Source organism: Corvus kubaryi, unplaced genomic scaffold (genome assembly GCF_017639235.1).
Source record: "Corvus kubaryi isolate FWS band 111438036 unplaced genomic scaffold, C.kubaryi_AGA036_p1.0 split3-131, whole genome shotgun sequence".
NCBI classification, from domain to species: Eukaryota; Metazoa; Chordata; class Aves; order Passeriformes; family Corvidae; genus Corvus; species Corvus kubaryi.
Window position 1 is genome coordinate 7266442 of NW_024582083.1, and position 21478 is coordinate 7287919.

General features: G+C 41.3%; 1 protein-coding gene and 1 long non-coding RNA gene across 10 annotated transcripts in view; one reads left to right on the forward strand and one right to left on the reverse strand.

Moving 5' to 3' along the window:
* STOX2 (storkhead box 2) overlaps positions 1 to 21478 on the forward strand; it is a 142162-nt gene that overhangs the window by 49315 nt on the left and 71369 nt on the right. For 3 of the 9 annotated variants that reach the window (XM_042014975.1, XM_042014977.1, XM_042014979.1), the window contains exon 2: positions 13941 to 14067. The exons of the other annotated variants lie outside the window; for them this stretch is intronic. In XM_042014975.1, the coding sequence (XP_041870909.1) occupies positions 13941 to 14067 (127 nt within the window). The remainder of the gene's footprint in view (positions 1 to 13940; positions 14068 to 21478) is intronic. 9 annotated transcript variants of the gene reach the window in all.
* On the reverse strand, positions 18646 to 21444 carry LOC121658285. The gene is made up of 2 exons (XR_006013923.1): positions 20888 to 21444; positions 18646 to 19018 (listed from the first exon to the last, which is right to left on the reverse strand). It is a non-coding gene; the product is annotated as an uncharacterized LOC121658285 (long non-coding RNA).

The following is a 21478-nucleotide window of genomic DNA, read 5'->3' on the forward strand; positions in this document are numbered from 1 at the left end:
CAAAAATGGTAGAAACAACATGTGGCCTATCAGGGCAGTATGTTCTGGGATAGTGGCTTTCCCCAATGTAAGAAAGCAGGTATTTAGGGTTGTGTGCATGTAGTGTAGGATGTACATGTAATTAACAGTCTTTCTAGTTTTCTTAAGATACCTTGGGAATTTATGAGCTGAAACCTAAAGTTAAAATTTCTGAGGGCAGCTGCTTTTATCTTAAGAAAAGGCAGGTACTTAATTTCTGCTACAGTCTAAAGTTTTGATGCTCTCCTCCCTGTGGGTTATGATGGACAAAACCTCTTTTGTGGTCTATATATGGACCTTGCTATCTCTGTACCAGAATGTATGTGACAGTTTTCTGTCTCTGTGATCACTGAAGCCCTTTAGGGAAGGATATGTTACTTATGCCTTTTTACAGCTGAGAGCATGACAAAATACATGACCACGTATCACATTTTTACCCGGGACTTCTGCTTCGTACTAGCTACGCAGGTACATGAGGGAAAATACCTGGGCATTCAAGTGAGGGACACTTGAATCTGAGCTGTTGTGCCAGGAAGGGTGTCCTATGGCAATGCACTTGTGGCACTATTGCATCACCTCAGGGGTTCACACATCTTCTCACTGACTGGATATTTTCATAAGAAGGTACAGGGAGAACTGGAAACTAACATGCTTTACCTGAAATTATGCAAGGATCCTTTTTAAATGCTTTCTTTTTGCTGTAGGGGAGACTTGCTTCGTGACTGTGGTTATTATGTGCAAAAATAATGGTTGTGAAGTACTCATTAAACCCTGCTGAAGAGGATGGTTTTGGGGGGGGGGGTGGTTCTCATGGGCTCAGGAGACAATGTGCCCATGTCTTTGTGATCCTGTACTGTTCTGTGTGAAAGAGAGGTATTTCTGCTCTAGATAATATAAAGAATTAACAAGAGGCTTTAGAAGAACAATGTCCTTTGGACTTTTTAAAAATGAAAGTATAATTAAAATGTTTCCTTGACTACAGGCAAGATGCAGGCATTAGAGTGTACAAGTGGTGCATTACGTTACCTTCCCAGGCAGCAAGCAGAAGCCCATGCAGTGTTCTACTTGAGGACTGATTTGAGTTGCCCTTGGATCAAGGTCCTGTCTAGATTAAAGGCTCAAGCTGAGTCGTGTGAAGTACTGCAAAAGCTTGCATACTTTGCTCATGACAAATGTAAAGTTATTTGAATTATTTGGCATCTCAAGTAAAAGCCCTGGGGTTAATACTGTAAAGTTCAGCTGATGCCTGGTAGCTTAATTATGAATTGACTATTGAGAAAAAAGCAGGAGTGTTGGTTTATATGCTGCTGGGTTGGTTTCATTGTGCTGACCACTCCCAGATAAAGCCTTACTTAGCAATGAAATCCAGGTTAGCTTGTTTTAAACAGGTGCAGGCTGAACTCAACCAGCCAACACAGATCTAAAGCAGACCTGCCAAATTCTTGAGGGTTGCCTGATGTGTGATGCTTCTCAGCCCTGATTTAAATAGGTATTTGGCATCACCATCGCTCTACTGCTGTCACCCAGCGGAGATGCTGTGCATTCAGCAGGGCTGCAGGCCGAGCTGGATGGAGTGGCTTGTGACTGTGGAGCAGAACCCCAAGCATCTTGTCTCACTCTGGATCATCAGGGGAACTTGTAGGAGGCAGAAGTGATGGCAGTGATCTTTCCCTTCCTCCACTGTACTGCCTACCATGCTCTTCTTGCTTCAGACAGACCCTACTGGAGCCCCTGGATTTCAAGGGAAAAACATACCAAAAGCTTAGGACTGGGCTATCTGGCACAATGCCGGCTTAGCTTATGGGCAGGAATGAGAGAAATGGGAAGGATGGCTCCCTTGCTTTCCTCCAGGGGGAAGGAAACTGGACAAAGGAAGCCAGCTGGCTGTACTTTCTTTTTCTTGTCACTTTATTCAAAGGAAAAATGAAGGAGAAGCCTGAAACTTGGCCAGTTACATAGATTCCTCAGGCAGAACCAAGCACAGCAATGATATTAACTGTCTGCCTGTACTCAGTCTGTGTAAGATAGAAAAAAGGATGTATGAATTAATTCCTCCTCCTATGGAATATCTCCCTTAACCGGGCTAGAACAGGGATTATCAGTTTGGAAAAAGGTTTCTTGGAACAACTTTACTGCCATAACATCTTCATGCCAGTTTCAGTTCAAGTACAGTGTGGAGACCTTGAATGCTTCATGTCTCATGCAAGATTAGATACCTTACGTTTTCATGTCTTACGTTTTCATGTCTGTGCATGTGTGTGACATGCCTGTTTAATGCAATGTGAATACATGCAAATGACATTTTTTTATGACCTAACTTCCTTGAACAGGTTTTAATCATGATCAACTTGGTTGAATTTGATTTTGAGTAGAATGCTAATAAACTATTTAAAATGCTCAAACTTTGCTTCTGGAAAATATTCTTAGTTCATGAAATGGATCAGAAATAATAGTCTGCTGCAAAAGAATTTCTGTTAATCTTCTTAAAGACAGGAGATAAGATTTCAGAATCAGATTAAATGTTTGTACTCCACATTAGGAGACCTCCTCAGTTCTGTCTGACAATCAATTAATCCTCTTCAGGGTCGCAGTTGCTCCAGTCTGCATTTACCTCTTTCATGTTGTGCATGAAGGACTTTTTATAGACTCTTAATGCACATTTATTTGGAAGTTGAAAATTACATGGGAGGTTTGCCCTTCGCTTATGTTTGTTTGTCTTTGTTTTGTTTCTTTTAGCTGAGAATAGGGAGAGATGGGCACTTCCCACTCCCTTGAGTTTAGTAGGAGTGGCAGGGGCGGTGTGTAGACCACGTCCCACTGAGCTGTTTAGCCGTCATGAGCGTGTCATGAGTAAATCTCATGCTGAGGGTGCCGTACGCTCCCCCCACCCAGCATCTCGACTCACCCAGCATGAATTTCCCACTATGTAAGATGTGGGAGACGAGGTGACAGCTTGCTTGCAGGCAGAACACAGGATACTACATGGGAAGAGAGAATGTAAAAAACACCTGCTCTAAGCGAAGATATTAGCATAATTTATTATTATTTTTAGGAAACAAGGGTAATTAAGGAAATAAATATTTGTCATAGATGCAACGTATCGCGTTGTTGAATATCAGATGATGTCATTGTTCAGTGGTGCTTTGCCTATTACCTCTGTATGCAGCAGAGGGCACTAAGTGGTGCTTAGCTTTTAAAGTACGGGAAAACTGCATTTTTTTTCTTCATTACCCAGATTGCTGCCTTAAGAGTACTTCTCACATGTCTCAGTTACTGACTACTACTTTTTTTGTGTGCCTTTGTCACATTCTTTCCATTTTGTCTTCATAAAATTTAGAGAGACGGCCCATACAAGGGCAATCAGTCAGCAGTTTTACGTTTTGAAAAAAAAAAAATCAAATGTTATGTTATTTTCTGAGTGGATCTGCAGTCATTGCTGTCATTATGATTCCTCATAAGTGTCCAGGCACAATCATGGTGAAACTGGGGAAGACCTAGACAGATCTCTCCTCCTACAATGATGATGTAGGTGAACTCCTAGAAAATCAGGGCTAAAGTCTGAAGAATTTGCCAACCACTGCAAAGTTGGAGACAGAAGTATTTTGATGATTTCAACAGCAGCGATATTTTGCACAGTGACATAACCACTTTCCTCAGTATCAAAATAATCTAAACTTTTCTGGAAGCTGTATGATATAAAAAGTGTGTGTGATGGTTCATTACAAGTTTCATAGCCCTACACTAAAAAGTAGTGTATATCACTACCATCTTTTGAGTACATTCAATTTGCCTGGTTAAAAATTAAATTAAAATAGGGCTATAGTTCATTGCATTTACATACAACATGTCAGGAATGAAAATGTTCTTGGTGGTAAGAGATGAGGAGGTGAACTGCTTCTTCAGTTAAAATAATTTGAGGGGAAACTGGAGGGAGATGGATTTAAAAGGAAAAGGAGGTGATTCTTCATGCCAGAGGGAGGACTTGCAGGACTTCAGATGATGCTGTGAGTGCAAAAAGTTTACATAGGCTGATAGAAAGACTGGGCAAGCCTTTGGCAGAGAGGCCTCACAGAGACTACTCAATAGAGGAATCAGAGGAGGCACAGCAAATCCTTCAAGCTGAAAATGGAAGGAGACAGAGATTCTTATGAGAAGGTGTAAGTGCCACCTTATTCTTCCCTGGCTGTGTGCTGATGGTCTCTTTAGGAGACGAAATACTGGGCTAAGATTGTATTGGGGATTGCTGGGGTGTTTCTTCTATTTTAATGGACTTATAATTCAAATTAAAAAAAAAAAATCAGGCCGTTGAAAGTAGTTCTTGTGCAAATGAATCACAATGTAAAGCAATTTCAGGTGCATGACAGACTACATTCATTGCTTAGCTATTAGACTATAAATCATATTTATTAACCGCCACCTCTGGAAGATTTCTGCTGAATTTATTTCAGATGGCTTTCAAGCCTCACTTAAGAATGTGTTTCTCTAAGTGTTTTCAAATGCTACCTTCTTGTACTTTTTTTGTTGTTGCATAACTTCCTAAAATGGTTTGAACCGAATAATTGCGCTATTTATGTTTCATCCCTGATCTCCCATATTCAGTTGGTTCACTAATAGATCTCCAGTCTGCAGAATGTTAGATCAGTGAGGTGAACAGCTGCTTTCTTTAATGTCTTATCCTGACAACCATGGTATTTGAGCTGATTACAAATGCCATCTACTATTCAAATGACCAAAACATGGAATTCTGGACTAAATTAATGTGCGTTCATTGCACAAGTCCTGTGGCCACAGTAGCGAATCCAGTCTTGCCTTGTAGCAGAAAGGCAGCCAGTCCTGGCAGGGAGTTAACAGCTGCACGTCGCACACGCTGCTGCATCTCTGTCCAGCAGAGCAGTGCCGGTGTCAAAGGCACGGCCCGACACCTTGGAAGGGAGCCTTTCTCTGTCTCAGTGTGCTCTCCCGAACCCTGCCCCGCCGGCTGTCGCTGAGGGGGGAGCCCATCTCACCGCAGCTGCCGCCCGTGCAGGGCTTTGCACAGGAGGACCAGGGGAGCCAGCCTGTCAGCAGGATGGATGTTCCCCTACCCGGGCAGGGCTTCTCTTCCCGCCTCTGCCAGGCAGTGCTGGTGCAGAGCAGGGAAATGCCGGGGGGTACCATGATGCTGTGGATGCTCGGAGCAAGCGGGCACTAGGGGCTGGTGGGTGGTGTGTGCCATATTTTTGCCAGCCTCTGGAGGAACATCTTTTCTCTTGGCTGGGTTTTTCCCTGGGCGGCTGGCCTGCCTGGGCTTGGAGGGAGCTCAAAAGTGCAAGCTTGAGGTTTGATCTGCACTGCTTTAATCATCTCAAACAAGCCAGTCCTGTCCACATGCAAATACTCAGTGTCGAACTGTTTCATCCTTTTGTGTTTCATGTAACAGTTTTGTATTTTTCTCAGTTTGGCAACTTCTGTGTCTTAGGAGAATCAGAAACAATCCCTCTGCCTGGAGTTGGCCCTTTTGCTTATTTGCATATACAATTTCAGATAAGCATCAGTATCTCATATTCTTCTGCTTTCTCATTCTTTCTAGCCCTGAGCAGAAAGTGCCCATGGTGGGCCTGCTGGGATGGCCTAGAGACATGCAAGCATGCCCACTGGGAACTGGGCTGAGGTGGGGCAGAACCAGTTTTCAGATGTAAGCTGATTGCAGCTTGAGCCTGGGGCTGGTGGGGCTTCCTCTGACAGGTGGAAGGTTTTTGTGTGGTATTGAGCTAAGTGAGCAGTCTTCATTCTTCTTCCTGCCTTAAATCACCGCTGTGTTAAAAGTATGTTCCTTTTTTCCCTACGCTGTTCTTCCCCATGTCAAACAAAACAGTTTTATCATGAAGTTGAGCAAAAAAATTTAAATCCATTCAATTATTTTTTTAAAAGGGCATTGTACAGGTACTTTAGCATTAAAGATAAATGAAAGATTGGGATAATTTGTATCTGTGTTTGTCAAAAGCTACCTTGTCCTTCTATTTGTGCTTGTTGGTTTAGGGAAAGCTGATATATAGCCCACAGATAATATATGCGTGAGGAACATGTTTTTGATCTCTTGTTAAGATGTAGGGTGGGCACTAGAAGATGTGAAGACTTTTTGTAACTCTGCTGCCAGCGTGGTGCTGGGTGAGTTCCTGGGACTCTCTGGAGGGCAAGCGGTGTGCTGGAGTGTTCCCCTTTAGGACTCTCGTTGGAGCCTGCTGGGAACTGATTTTCTCCTCCTTTTTTTTTCCCCTGGGATGCTGAAGTCTAGTGAGAGCTAAGTGGTCACTTTTGCAGTTCTGGGACTTTGGACTTCTATGAGAAATAAATTTAAAAATATCATCCTTTTCACTGTGAAAGATGGTACAAATCACCGAACAGCATTTAAAAAGAGAGTGTGCTGTGTTGTGTGCCTCTACCTAACTAGCTGTCGTATCTCCAAGAGCACTGGGAGGCTATTTCAGTTACTTGCATTCCAAGCTACAGAAATGCTGTAAGTAATATATATCTGTTCTATAATTAATAGGCCGTACAGTTGTGTGTGATTAATAAACCCCAGTGACATGACAGCCCAAGTACTTGGAAGTTATTTTTTTTTCTTTTCATTTTAAAATGCAGATGTGAATAGGAAAATGATGGTTAGTGATTTCACATATTTAGGAAAAAGATTTTTTTCCTGGTCTGGATTGAGGTTTTGTTGTATTTCCATTAATGTCTGAAATTTAGTGTTCTTTCTTTGTAGTAGAATGAATAAAGGTACCATGGGGGGAAAAAAAAGTTGTTTCCTCTGTAGACTTTATGTTCCTGTGCAGATGTAAGTATTGCATGTATTTATGGCTGTTAATTTTTATTGAAATAAGAGTTTCATACTCCCCCAGAGTTTTGGGGTTTTTTTTACTTTTAAGAAACACTGCAAGCAAATCCAGGTAGAAAACTAAATGCAGTGCTGAGGGAGATGAAAAGTATATTTTGACTTTCTTTTTTGATTCATGACATATAAACATGCAAAATGTAGGATTGTATTAGTGCACTTAGACCATCTCAGACTATTACATGCTGGCGGAAGGGAGGCAAATGCCACAGTTTAAGCAGATGGTGTTCATGAGTCTGTCTGTGTAGCACTTCCTACACCATGGAGTGGGTGGAACGATGGAAGTAGACTTCTCTGCACTGTCACAAAGGCTCAGATGCTGCACCAGATACAGCACCAGGCTGTCTTGCACCAGATGTTGGTGGGTCAGATGGGAACATCCTGCTTGGAGTTCAGCTTTCTTTCACTGTACCTGATTCCTTCTTTCCAGTTTCAGTCTCTGGACTGCTGCTGTGGGATCTGCTGTACCTGTGGTTCCACTGAAGTCCTCAGGACTGCAGGGGTATTGTAACAGGAGTTGTTTGGAGCTCAGTGGTTTATTCAAAGGTGCTCCCTTGTGCATCCCCATGGCAATATACCTATGAAGAGAATCTGATCCTTAACCAGCTGATCAATGCAACCATCCTGCACCAATCTTATCAGCACATACTGATCTGCGAGGGTGCCTATACACACATTCTGCATCACATTTACATCCTGGCAATTTGAAGAATCTAGTGAAAAATGTCTTGCTCTACTTTCAGGACTCTTCCAGTATATAAAATGACACTGACTACTTTGAATCATTTACTCACTTTAGTTGTAGTACAAACACAGTGAAACTTCTGCTAGTGGGAAAATAATGCAGAAGCTCTTTGTCCATTGCCTGCTCTTTGCAGGCTAGGAGGTGGTTATCAGTAGCGTTTACAATTGTGAGACTGGTGGTTAACCATAGCTGAGGGCAGCAGCATTACTGTAATTGCTGCTAGAAAATACTTTCTGGTGATTTTCAGGGGGGTTAAATGGTCACACACTGACCCTTCCTGATTTTTAGCAGTTAATTTATTAGCTAAAATATTTAATTCTTTTCCCAACACTGTGTTTTTACGTAATTGGATTTAATGTCCTTAGAAAGGCTGCATTATTTTTCTATGCCCAGAAGATAATGAGAACAATTAAAGTGAAGATAATGAGATCAGTCCTAAAGGGGGGGTGAGATGATCTAAGAAGAATCTGTATTTTCAAGGATGGTTCATTTGACAGGACTCACACACAAATGGTGCCTGTTGCTTCAGGACCATATGATAGTGTTTTTGTCATGCGTCATGCAGGGTTAGCATCGGGGATGCATCAACAGGGAGCAGTGAACAGAGAGAGAGAGGTAGCAGTTCCCGAATAGTGTAAAGGATATAGACAGTAATTACAGACTCACTTCCCTGCCCCCGAGGACCTGGGCACTTCTGTCCTGTCTCCAAGCCAGTGAGCAGGGCAGCTGTAACCCTCTTTTAACCCTTTCTTGATCTGTGGTGTTAGACATACCAGTCATTTAACTCCCTGGCCCTGGGAAGGGTCAAGTGTGACCTTTATCGTTGCAGGAGAGCCCATAATTAGAGGGTAAATGCCCTTGTGTTGTGTGTAGGTAGAAGTATGTACTGTGTATGTAATATATACATAGTATATAATATCACTGCTGCTAACATAAGAGAAGTTACTTTTTTGCATATGTGAGTAAATAAACAAGTTGAGCCCACATAAGTCATCAGACCAAGAGTGATAACTCATTGGCCATCTGTTTCTCTCTGTGACTTTGTTTTTGTTGCTTGCTCGATACAAAAATGTATCCAAACGAAGGAGCTTCAGCTTGCTATCCTCACATAATTCTTTTGTTGCAGATATCCTTGGGAATGATGGGTGTCTATGTTTTTTTTCTGACTGTGAAAATCATGCTATCCAGAAAAAAATTGACTTCAGAAATTCCAGACAAAACATGAACTTATACACGAATTATGAACGTGATTTTTCCAGTTTGTCTGAATAACTATTTTGTTACTGGAGTTATTTAATTTTCATCCAGAATGAGTAAATTTTCAGTAAATGTGAACCCCTACCTTGTGCAGGAATAGCTTGAAACTTGGGTAAACATAATTAATAGGAGCATCAAGTACCTGATAACTTGCCTCCACCACTTGGGAGGTGTTCCTGCTTGTAGTTCTTGTTGTAATTTACACTGCTGTATACATCTTTATAACTGACTCTAAAGCTATGCCTCTGCTTTGAAAAGGGATTGGGCACTTCTTGCCTTTAAAGGTGCATAGTGTCATCTTTTTTTCTTCAAGAAGGCAAAGACAGAATGTTTTCTGAATTTTTTTTTGGTTTTGACCACTGAATTTACTCACAGCTGGTATGCTTAGGTCTCTTAAACATTATTATACGAGCTGAGGTTTCAATTTCTTACCTAATTGTTCCAGAGTGGTGGAATACTGTTATTAGAAGCTGGATATGGTGAAATTTGTGTTTCTAGCCATCTTCTCTTGGACTGAAATCTATTGGTTCTGAAATCACCAAGCTTTGCACTGATTTTCAAGGTGTAGCAATCAGGGAGGATGCAGTTTTCTGAAGTGGTAAAGATAAACAGGACTGTGTTCAGACATCCTCTGAACCAAGATCTTGCCACTTTTGAAATGGCCTTCTCAACAGCACAGTTTGCTAAAAGAGAAATCCATGTTATTTCAGTCACATGTTCAGAGATCAGTGTTCTTGTTTGGTTTAGGTTTTTTTTTTTCCTTTAAATAGGGACAAAATAAAATGTGTTGGAAACTTCTCTGACTGGTAACACAGAAACAAAAAGTAGAACTAAATATTTAAATGGGTTGTTGATAGCATACACTTATGATAAAAATCTTACTTTTATAATGTTAGTGGTATAGGTCTCATTAAAATGGACAAGTCTTATCAGAAATATGTGATTTTAAAAATCCCCAATTACTATTGAGTCACCAACATTCTTTTGCAAGTAATTTGCAATGCGTGGTTGGTTACTTTAGTTGAGCACATAGAGAACTAGGAGTTTCATTTCATACTGAAATATTATCTTTTTTCTCTTGGCTAAACCAGGCTGACTGATGGTAGTTGGTACTACGCGCAGTGTGAGTCAAGGCAAGACTGAACTGTGTCTGTTGAATCATTACTTCTCATTCCTAGGAAGTTCTGTGGATCTGATCTCCTTCAACAATAAATTACCTTCCTACTAGGGTTTCTGTAGGGATGCTTTTTTAGCTGTATGCTTTGCTGAAGCCTAGGTTCATGTTACAACTTCCTAGAGTTTGTTCTTACTTGTTTTATAGGGGTAAGGAGTCCAACAGACAGGCAGAGATCACTATTTATCTTGAGTTGATTCCTGCTGTGAAGAGTGAGGACTGAATGCAAGGAGCATTTTTGGCTGCCAGGGCTGTATCCAGCAGTGCCTGTTCTCCAGATACTTCAAAGGCTTTGTGCTGCTTCACGGCCTAAAGCAGGGAGTCAGGGCAGAGCCTCTGTTTCAGAAGACCCACATCTTCTTTCAAACTGTGGAGAGCCAATACTGCCTGTATGGCTGAATTACTGCGGCATGTTTCTCTGTGTGCTATTTTGGCATCTTATAAAAGATGCCTGTGATCTGTAATCATAGTTTCTGTGCTTGTTTAATCATCGGGGAACAATAATTCTGCTCACCCTCCTTTGCCTTTCATCCTCCTCTATCGCACCTTGCCAAAAGCATGTGATGTTCCTGAGCTTGCTATAACCTTTCAGTCTTTTTTTGTAGCTGGAACATTTCCGTGAACAGGCTTTCTCTCCGGTGAAGGTACCCAAATATTATACTGATGTCTAGAAGCAGAGGACAGCAGCTTGTCAGACATGCATGTAGTCACAGCAGTGGCAGTTTCTGTGAGCTGGGCTACACTAATTTGCAAATAACCCAACATTAAACAGCTTAAATAATTTCAAAGTGCAGCAGCCTGGTTCTTCAGGATCACCAGTGATTTAAGCATGCATTTGCTGCTGGCTGGAGTACTTCCTTCCATTAACCACTTCATCTAGTTGGAGGTTTTAAACTCCTAGTACCTTTCATGACACTGAAGTCCAAAGGCTCCTCAGACTGTGAACATCACTATGACAACCAGTTACTTTTCTCCTCAAGTATGCAATCTGTAAATTCAGACAGGGGTGTTTTTATGGATGTGTGGTGGAACGTCTTGTCAGAAGCTAGTATGGATAGGGCTCATAAGACCTTCTGAGACAAGCAAACCAAACACAAATTCTTCAAAATGAATGTAAAACTAATTTTTTCAGTAAGTTTATGATGCCCAAATGAGAAAGGAGAGACATTGATTGTTCATGGTGAGACAGGGGACAGAATAAGGCTTCTACCATCCTGTTTACCCCCACCGGAATGGAAGTGGACAGGAAAATGTAACCACCTACCCACAGTTTTGAACCACAAAGCTCATTGCTTACAGCTGGGCCCTATGTCAGTGGCAGGGCACCATTGTTTTTGCCTGCTCTCCCACCCTGCAAGCAAGTCTCTGAGTTTAAGGTGACAGTACTTGGCAAAGCTGGTATACTAAACTGACTGCTTTTTTTTCTTCTACCTACACTGAAAATCCCATCCTGTGTAATTACCTGTGTTTGTTGAGAAAAACTGCAGTGGAAAAAAGGCTTGTTAGTTTATGGGATAAGAGGGGATAAAATAGGTTTCTCAATCCCTGTTCCTTTTGTATGCACTAGAATGCTCTTGGCAGAAAGATAGCTGGATTTCTAGGGCAGCGGGGAACCACAGTGGTTTCTATTGCAGTAATTGGGCAGATGCTACAGAAGATGATGCAATACAACCTACATGTTACCTCTATGTAGCTGGGCTTTTGGTAATTGCTGTAGGACCATTTATTAGGTAAATAATTAGTTTTTCCAGAGAAGAAGTAGGATACAATATATATAATTGGAGAGATTTATGAGAGCTAAAAGGTAACAAATGCGTATATTGGTGGCTGTTTACAACACCAATTTGTGTGATTTATTTAATTCCTGAGTTTTATTTCAAAAGCTTCACACAATGCAGGATTGAGAAAATGGTGGCTGGAAGCAAAGCAACTGAGAAATGTTTTTGAAAAGTCTGCATATGATATCCATTCCTTTTGTAAAGAATATTTCCTTTATGACCTCCTCCTGCTTTGTATTTAACATTTCAAAGAACTTTGGGGGACTCTCTGTAGGCTATGTCTTCTCGAAGCCAGTAGCCAAGGATTTAAAGTATTGTCAGTGCTGGCCTGAAGCTCAAAACTGCAGGCGGTTTTAATCTCAGGGTGGGGGGTGGGTGTTTAAACGCAACCTTTTGTGTTCAGATTAGGGAGTGCAGGAGGATAGACTTAAGGGGTGTTAGTGTGAATTTTTCCCTGGCAGTTCAGTAATAGCATCAGGCTTTGGAAATAGATTTTTCCAATTCTTTGTTATTTCAGTAATTATTTCACCACTGTGTGGTGGGTAGAAATCCATAGGGTTTGTGGTTTTTTTTAAGTACCTCAGCAATGACATGGGGATATGGGCAATAAAAAGAAGTACTTGTTTTTATAACTTTTTACTCCTTGGATGACTGTGGGCACTTAAATGCCTTTTCAGATAGTTTCAGATATCATTGTTTCAGTCCTGATGTCTGTGTTTGTTTTGTCTTGGTTCCATCAGCTGGGATAATAGTAAGATCCATCTTTAGGGAGGAAGGAAGACAAAAACAATTTGACACAAGCATCATGCTCTGGCAAATCTGAAACCTGCCAGTTGTGAAGGCAGATTGCCTGATCTACTTTACACTGTCTGAGAGATGGAAAGGTTACTAAACATCTCCCCCATTAAGAAAAAGATCAAAGGCAAGTTGCTGAGCACTTACATGTGGAGATTTTTTACTTTGTATTATAATCTGTGAAATGTTTGTCCTGAGTATTTGTTGATTCCTGGAATAGCTGGGGGTACAAAGCATTTGGAATTTTTATGTATGGGAACATGATGACTCCTTGCTAAAGTTTCTGAGATGAGCACCATAACTAATAAGATTTACCACAGTTGGGTTGGGTAGGTATTGAGTACAGCTCAATAGTGATTAGTTTTAATGAAGATTAAAGAGTTTCTAACTCTTAATTTTGTATGTGATCCTTTCAAATAGAATTCTAATGCTAGGAAATTTTACTTTCATGTAAATGGTCTCTCTTAAGATGTTTGTTTCTTTTGAGAAAGATATTTTTAGGTTTCTGGAAGTATTAAATGTCAGTGGTTCTTTGTGCCTTACAAAAGTTCATTATAATACATAAAGCATTTTGAAAGGAATCTTATCCTATGCCACTGCCATTCACATGCTTTAAAGGATATAAGTATGGTTTTGTGGTGGAAGTGAGGAGTACACTTTTCAGAATTAGAAAGGAATTTTCTTCTTAAATTTTCTAATTTTATATTAATTTACTTTTCCTAATGTCACAATTTTATTTTGATTATCATAATGATACTTCTTTGTAATGAGGGAATTTTTTTCTTCATAACATCTACATGTTTCAGTTGTTCTTATCCTTGACTCTGATCAGAAAGTTATAGGCTGAAAAATTCACACCAGAGATTGTTCCTATATCTGGTGTGACACTTCTGTGTTGTGTTAGAAACATTTTGCTAAGGTCAGGCTTTGGGTGTTTCTCCCTTCTGCTGAGCTCCACAGAGGAGTCAAAGATCTTGCACTGACTTCCAGAAATCTGGGAGGCAACAGTGCTCTCCTGGATTTAAGCCCCTCTTTGTGTTTAAAACCAAATTAATTAATAACAAAGCAACTGACAGCCACACAGTAATACAGAAGGATATATAGAAAAGGAAAGTAGCAGAGCTCCCCGTGGTTGAGACATTTGCTTTAGCACATTGCTACTGTTATGTAGGGTGTCACTTAGTAAGACAAAAATTATTTTGTTGCACTAGTCCCCTGTGGAAGAATTTAACTTACAAAGTGGTGGGAGAAGTTTGAGACCCAGTGCTATAAGATGTTTTTTTCTTGTTCCTCTACTAGAATACAAAAATCTCTGCATTCAGGAGAAATGCTAAGAACAGCTTCTACAGAGAGGCAAGTGCAAGTGGTGCCTGCATAAACCTTCATCTGAACAGGGCAATGGGAAATTGTCTCTGGTTGCACACAGGTGGGTAATATCAGAGCTTCAAAAGCCAAGTGGAGGATGGCAACAAGCTGTGGTAACCAGGGCCAGTCAGGGTAGGTGTCCCAGGAGTGGAATTTGCCTTCTGATGGGTGCTGCTGTGGAATCAGAAGAGAAGGGACAAGCTCCTGGGTCCCATTGAAAACCAATGACTAAAGAGTACCACCTTCACAGGAACAAACTGACTCTGCAGCACTACAGTCTAGTCCAGAGAACAAGCAGACTGATGATTTTGCCTTGATTTTCCAGAAGTCTTTGAGTCAGGTGTGTGTAGAGTCCTCTAATTTCTGTCTGTGCTTATGATTCCTCTCTAGAGTTTTTCATGCCCAAATGTATATGTCAGCAAGACAGCTTCTGAATCTGAGACTATAATAAAATATCCAAGAAGTGATAGAATTACTTCTCTGTGAGGTGAGAAATTGGTGTTTTTTTCACTGTGAGGTTTCTCTCTTCCTTGCATTTTTTTCAAACTTATGGGTAGAAACCATACTTTTTCAGTACTAAACCACTATTTTGAAAGCCTGTTTAATTTAGGCAGAGCTTCACGCACATATGGAAGTAACTGAATGACAAGAAGTTGTTTACAAAGGGTGGAGTAGCCTATTTTCAGGCCTCCCAATTTTTCTAAGGTTTTAAAGATCTCTGCCTCTTGTACGTACTATATATGTGCAACTATAAAATACACTCACTATACTGCACAGCTGTATAAGCAAGAATTTTGAGAGGGCCCTCAGTACTGGGTTATTCAGCAAATGTTCTGTGGTGTTATAGCAGCTGCTGGGATTTAGTTTCTTTGGCATGCTGCTTTTAGGACTGCCCATCAAATCTGTTCATTGTCCTCTTTGCAGGACAATGCAAGCCATGCAAGATGCAAAATATTGTCCACTTCTTATTGCCAAGGGCTTTCTTTTCTTAATGGATTTTTTTTTTAAAAGTACCTACCTGACACACAGAATCTCCTTGTTTGTGTTGATGTAGCACCAGAAGTTTCACAAGAGGCCAAGGCCTGCACGTGCTTGGTGCCATCTTTGCAACATTGGCTCTGCGGAGGAATGGGAATAGATAGACACAGAGATGTGGGAATTAGTCTCTAGGAAGATAATCTGTGATGGCTTTCACTGCTGGTGGGATCTACCCTGGCTGTTCACTTCTTGCTCTCCATTGTTGCAACTCCCAAAGCAGAAGGTTAGGCTGTTATTCTAACTTGCAGTACAGCTGGCCCCCATATATCAGTACGTTACTTAAATACCAGGGTACTAATGATATGTGACACCAGTGGAAAACAAGAAAGTTGAGGCCAACATTTTTGCCATATCTTTTGCTACTACATCCTTTGGAAGAACAGCCAGTGAATGAATTGAGTTGTGATTTGAATTGCTGTAAGCCTACCTCTCCAAGTTTTAGAATTCTGTTATATGTGAGAGGAAATTTTTGTGGGATTCATGGCTTGTCTCCCTCTCTTGTTAGTTTCGTACACTGAGGAGTTACAAGCTGAGCTTCCACCCTTTTTAACTAACTAGTTTTGAGTCAGTGATAATAGGAGAGGAAAAGCATGCATCAAAACAAAAGCTGTATCCTACAAGTGTTTCTGCTTGTACACTGGTTTTTAAGGGAGATTTGAGTATCCAGATTGAAAAACCTGCATCAGTTTTCTTCTGTGCCAAGGAAGCACAAATGCAATCAGAAGGTCTGGCATGAAAAAAAAGAACCAAAACAGGGGAGCCTTTCTTCTCATAACACAGACAGGTTTTTCTTAAAAGTCATGCAAGTTAAAATAAATACCACAGCACATAAGGCAGCACACAGAAAAATGAATTGGTGAACTACAGCACGTGTGCAGCAGCAGCGCTGCATTCCTGTCATCACACATTCCCAAAGCATAACACTGAGAGAAATATGATCTGAAACTAGTTTAAGAGGTGCTGTAAGTAAGCCAGGATTACTACCATGGTATAACACAACCTGATAGCAAGACTGAAGACTTGCTTGTGATAAGCTCTGAAACATTTTTCTTTTTTTATATTTGGAAATTTTTTCACTTACACCTTTGCCCTTGGGATTTTTTCTTTCCCGTTTTGGTGGTTTCTCAAATGCTCTCTTCAAGAAGAGAGTTGTCTGGGCAAGCCCAACTTTTCCCTTGCCAATAAATCCATCAAGAAAGGCTGCCTCATTTTGTGACCTGCACCACAAGCATAGATTACAAGTACTTGGCTTCTCTTGCATATTTGAGTAACAACAAGTACTAGTGAGAGGTGACAAATTAATAGTGTTAGTGTCAGAAGTCTAAGGACTGATGTGAAAGGGTGTGAGTGAGTTTTCTGATTTGTTCTTGCAAGTATATCTGATTACAAATATCTGGAAGGGTAAAGTAGTGCTTCCTACAGACTATGACAGTTACAATGTACTGCCAGACAGCCTTAACCCGTAAGGGATTGCTTAAAAGCATGTTTTTTAGAGTCTGAGTTCTGCACCTTTGTTAATACAGAGATACAAGAATCCACACATGAAAATGGTGAGTTTATGAAGTGGACAACTTTCTCTTTCACGGATTTATTAATATTAGAAATGCTGGCAATGTATTTTCTCAGGAAGACTATTGTGCAGAGCTGTAAATCTAATAAACCCATAGATTATCAAGGCCTGTGATAGTATATATGAGCTTGGGGTTTTCCACAAGTTCATAATTACATTTTTCAGACCTCACACTCCGTTTTTCCTCCTCCTCCACTGCTTTACAACTGCTTGTACTACAGGCTTTTTTCCCCACTTTATTTTTTGTTTATTCCTTTCTGCTCTCCCTCTCTTACTTTCAAAGACCCTGCAATTCCTTCCCAGAATCTCACAGCATCCTATCTCTCCCTTTTAAAATGTTACAGAATGTGAAGATTTTGTTTTCATAGGCCACAGAATGACCCTCTGCCCCCTGTTTTAGCTGGTTGCCTGTGACTGTGGCCTTCCTTAGTGCAAAGTCTCCCGTGTGTCCCAGTGTTATTTGTAGTGTTTTTTTCTGAAGCTGGCGACAGGGAAAGGACCCCTATCATAGACCTGCAGAATGTGATGCCACAAAACTCTGTGTGGCACTTGGCATCTTGTGAGTGTTAGCTCCCCCGGTGGTGTTGGGTGCTTGTCAGGCACCAGCTCAGCAGACAGTAATAAAGTGAAGCCCTTCTAATTTCCTCCACGAGGCAGCCAGTTCAAGCTGTGTGCAACAGGCAAGGTAGTGACAGGGTAAGGGAGAACCCAGGCTCTGAATGCATAGTTTGAGAGAAAATGATTTTAGAGGTGTAGCTTGTCTCAGTGAAGAGGGGGATTGCTTTCCTCCTTGCATGCCCTATTATTTTGCCATTTTTATTTTTGTATTTGGCTTATGTGCTTATTTAATTTGAAAAACCTCATGCAGCCAGTCCCCAGGCCAAGGAAATAGCTAAGGCAGTAACACCAGCCCACCCTCTTACTGAAGCCTGCTTCTGTCCCTATGGAAACTTGTTTGTAATAGGGAGGAAAAAAAAAGTACTCCCAGCTGAAACTTGAAATACCCTATTACATGAGAGCAATTACCATATATGCACAAGCATGCATGCACATACACATGCAGAGAAATATATGTACAGCTCACCATGTTGTACTCTTCTACATAATTATTTTTCAGATAAGGAAAAATAAACCTGTGAAATGGGAGCTGAGATCCCAAAGTTTTAACAGTGCATTTGCCACTGATTTCCTACAGTCTTCTGGGCCAGTTATGTCCTTTTCTTTTATACATTTTCCATGTACAAAATGGGAACAGACCTGCTTAGCAACTAATAAGTGTTTATGAAGATAAATGCAATAGCTATTCTCAGAAATATTTGTTTTCTCACTTTTTAAAAGATAAAAACAGGTTTTCAGAAGCAAAGATTTTGAATTGTTTCTCCAAGACTTCAGGTTCCTTATGAACTTGGACTGAAGGAGGGTTGTGATTGAAAACTTATACAAGAATCCTTTATAATGTCTGATATGGACCCAAGCTTGTTTTTTGAAATTCAAGTTAAATCTATACCTTTGAAATGGCTACTATTATATTGCCAATTCCTGAAGAGGAATTGTCAGGTTATGAGGGAGGCAGGATGCCTATTTTTTGTTTAGTTCAGACCTTTTCCCCAAGATCTCTATGGTCTATTTATCCAAGCATCACCTCTCCCTCTAGTAATGTAAGAGAGAGATGGTTCCTCTTGGACTTTAAATACCAAATTATAAAAAGGAATGCTTTATTTGATTCTCAATAAAAAGCTCCTGAGTTTAATCTTGCTCTTATTAAACAAAAAATCTCCCTACAAACAAACAAAAAACCCAAAACTGAAAACAAAACCTCCTCCAAACAATTAGGGATGAAATAAAAAAAAAAGCACAAGCAAAAAGCTTTGACACCATCTCCATTTTTTTCATCGCTAGGAAGTGTTCAGATTCCCATTAGTGTAACTCCTGCCCAAAGAATAATTTTTCCTTACTTCTAGCAAGCTCTATCAGATGATTTCCGTAGCTGAGAATTCTTCTTTCCTTACTCTGATCTGACATAGCCATATGAACCCAGAAATTTATTTTCCTTTATTACAAAAAAAAAGTAAACTTAAATGTCTCAGAATAAAATGTTGTGGATTTGTTTGTTCATTTTGTTTCGGTTTTTTTAAAGCTCTCATATTTTAGCTTTCAGATTACATGAAGAAAATAGTTTTATTTCAGTTTGGCCACTGAAGCAAAAAAATCAATTACACTCACAGTTCTAGCTCTTATTCCAAAGAAAACAGCCAAAACTTAAACTTGGTCTTTAATTATATATTTGATTCATCCCAGTAACAACACTTGACTTCAAACAATTCAAGAGCAGGAGAAAACTTGCTCTGAATTCCTCTCTTCAAAGGGGAGTACTCTTTCAGATACCATGTCAGAAGACTTTGAGCTGAAACCAAACAAGATAACCGTGAGAAGACTTAATACAAAGAATTTTAGTTGACCACAGGAACAACGTCTCAATACTGAGAGAAGGCCTCCAAAATTGTTTTTAAACAAATCTCCCCACATTTGGGAAGGGAAGGGAAAATAGATGGTCAAACCACTACAGTTGCTTATTTTCTCTCATTCCCTCCTCTTTTCATAGTTCTAGGAGCAAATCATTATTCATTTGAAATTGCCGCACAATGAAAATGCATCATTATCTGTACCCAAAACTATGAACCAGTCTAATTCCTACAACTGATAAGTAGAAGATACCATGTGTTAATTGTATGTACTGTATTACTCTTGTGACAATTCATGGAAGTGTACAAATTAAGTCAATTAAAGCTACTTGAAAGACTTCTGTGTGCTGTCACCAGTTCATTAGTGCACAGCAAATTGCTTGAAAAGAACTGGGACGTGTGCTTTATCTGACAGTTGCAGAGCCATCTCATCTTTTTTTATTTGATACTTGCTAGAATATTTTAGCTGGGAATAATTATACAGAAAGCCAGTGTAAAGATCACGGTGGCCTTGTTTGTCGTCGTGAGTGCTTGTGTGTGTGTGTCCTGCTTTGTTCTGTCTTTCTACTTCTTGACCTCATTTTTCCTCCTCATTGCTGTTTCATATTTGTCTCTTCCCTCATGTCCTCTTTTAATGGAACAGATTGATATCTAGGGCTGTGTCTAGACTGGGAGAAAAGTTGAGTTTAGTTCAGCAATAAGTTGAAGTTAGCTGGCCAGCTATATTCAACCACTGCTTGACCGCTGGAAAGGCAAACCCATCATTCATTCAACTTCCAGATAGTGCAATGAGAATTTATGCTCCTAGATAGAATTTAATTTGCTTCTACATCTGGTAAAATAGGTATGTTTTTTTAGGTTTGACTTAGCTAGGTAGTACTAACCAATCTACCCCAACCTCAGCCTTCAAGGAGAAAAATGGAACGATTCTAAAAGTTCTCCTTATGGTTTTTCTGGTCTGAGGGTAAAAACATGCTCTATTATAAGCTTTGCGTAGGTTGATGAGTAAATTGCTAGATGAGTAAGTTGCATGATGGAAAATCTTATGTTTTTATTAGAGGAGCTCTAGGCCGTCTTTTTTCTCATCTTAACTTTTTCCTGTTGCTACCAGTATACAAAGCATCAGTGGAAACATGTCTTTCCTGATAGCTTTTCACAGTTGGAAAAAGATGAGGTTGAATGAGAACCCCATAGCATTTAACTTTCAACTTTCTTGCTGAGTTTCATTAATGTATATTCTACTCATGTGAAAGGGACTGCCATATACGAACCCCTGAATAACTCAAAGGTGTGTGTGCTGTCCACAGTAGCACAGCCAGATGGGCTGAGATGACTACTGAAGTGACTAACCCATAGCCATGCAGCAAGACAGCTGAGCGATAATATCGCGTGGTCCACTGGCTTAGATGTTAAATTCGTTCACTGATGGTCATCCTTTTACTGGTTCACCACTACTGAAATTTTCCAATTACAAAATTACAGTCCTCTGTTTTTCAATGCTCTTAGAAATGTGACACAAACCACTGTAAGAAAGATTAATTATAAAAATGCAAATATATAAGTAATTTCACAAAGTTGCACAAAGCAACATTTTCACATCCCTGCATTGCAGTTGTCCCCATTGGTAACGGTGGCAGCGCCTGACACAAGGCGTGCTCAGAGCTGTCTCGCAGAGGAGGAACCGAGTCCCTTTGCACAGTTCTGGTTAACTAGAGTTCATAAAATGCCCAGATGGCCGGGCCCCACTTAAGAGGGTGCTCTGGGCGTAGATGTGTGAGCCACGGTGGTGAGAGGGTGGGCAGCACCCTTACCGCCAGCGAGGGGGGCAGGCCGGGTGTCCTGGATATCCTTGTGGAGTGTGGTGGGTTTTCAGTGTGGCGGTGTGACTGACTAGACCCTCCTGACGAGAGCCGGTTCTTCAGGCGCCGATGGGGAAAGGCGGCGGAGGATGCGTGGGTGAACCCCGCAGGCTCTGCGCAGGGGTGCCCCGGGGATGCAGATCTCTCCCGGCGCCCTTCCCTCGCCTATGTCCATTCGCCCCGCGGCTGGCTTGGGGCGGGAGTGGTGCCCGAAGGGCCGATGGCCAGGGCCCGGCCCGCAAGGCCGCCCTGCCCGCAGCTCTCCCTGCCCGCTGGCCGCAGCCCGGTGCTGCGGGGTGCCCGGTGCTGCGGAGCCGGCCCCAGCGCTCCGCCGCCACCGCCAGGAAGGAAGGAGGGAAGGAAGGAAGGAAGGACGAACGGACGGAAAGGAGGCGGAGCGGGAGCGGGCGAGAGGGGGCCGGGTCCCTGCTGTGCGCGGGGCTTTGTACGCGGGCGCCTGCAAGCCGGTGCCGCGCGGGGGAGCGCGGAGCCCGGCGGGACTAGCATGAGCCCGGGCGGCGGCGCGGCGCCCGGCGCTCCGGC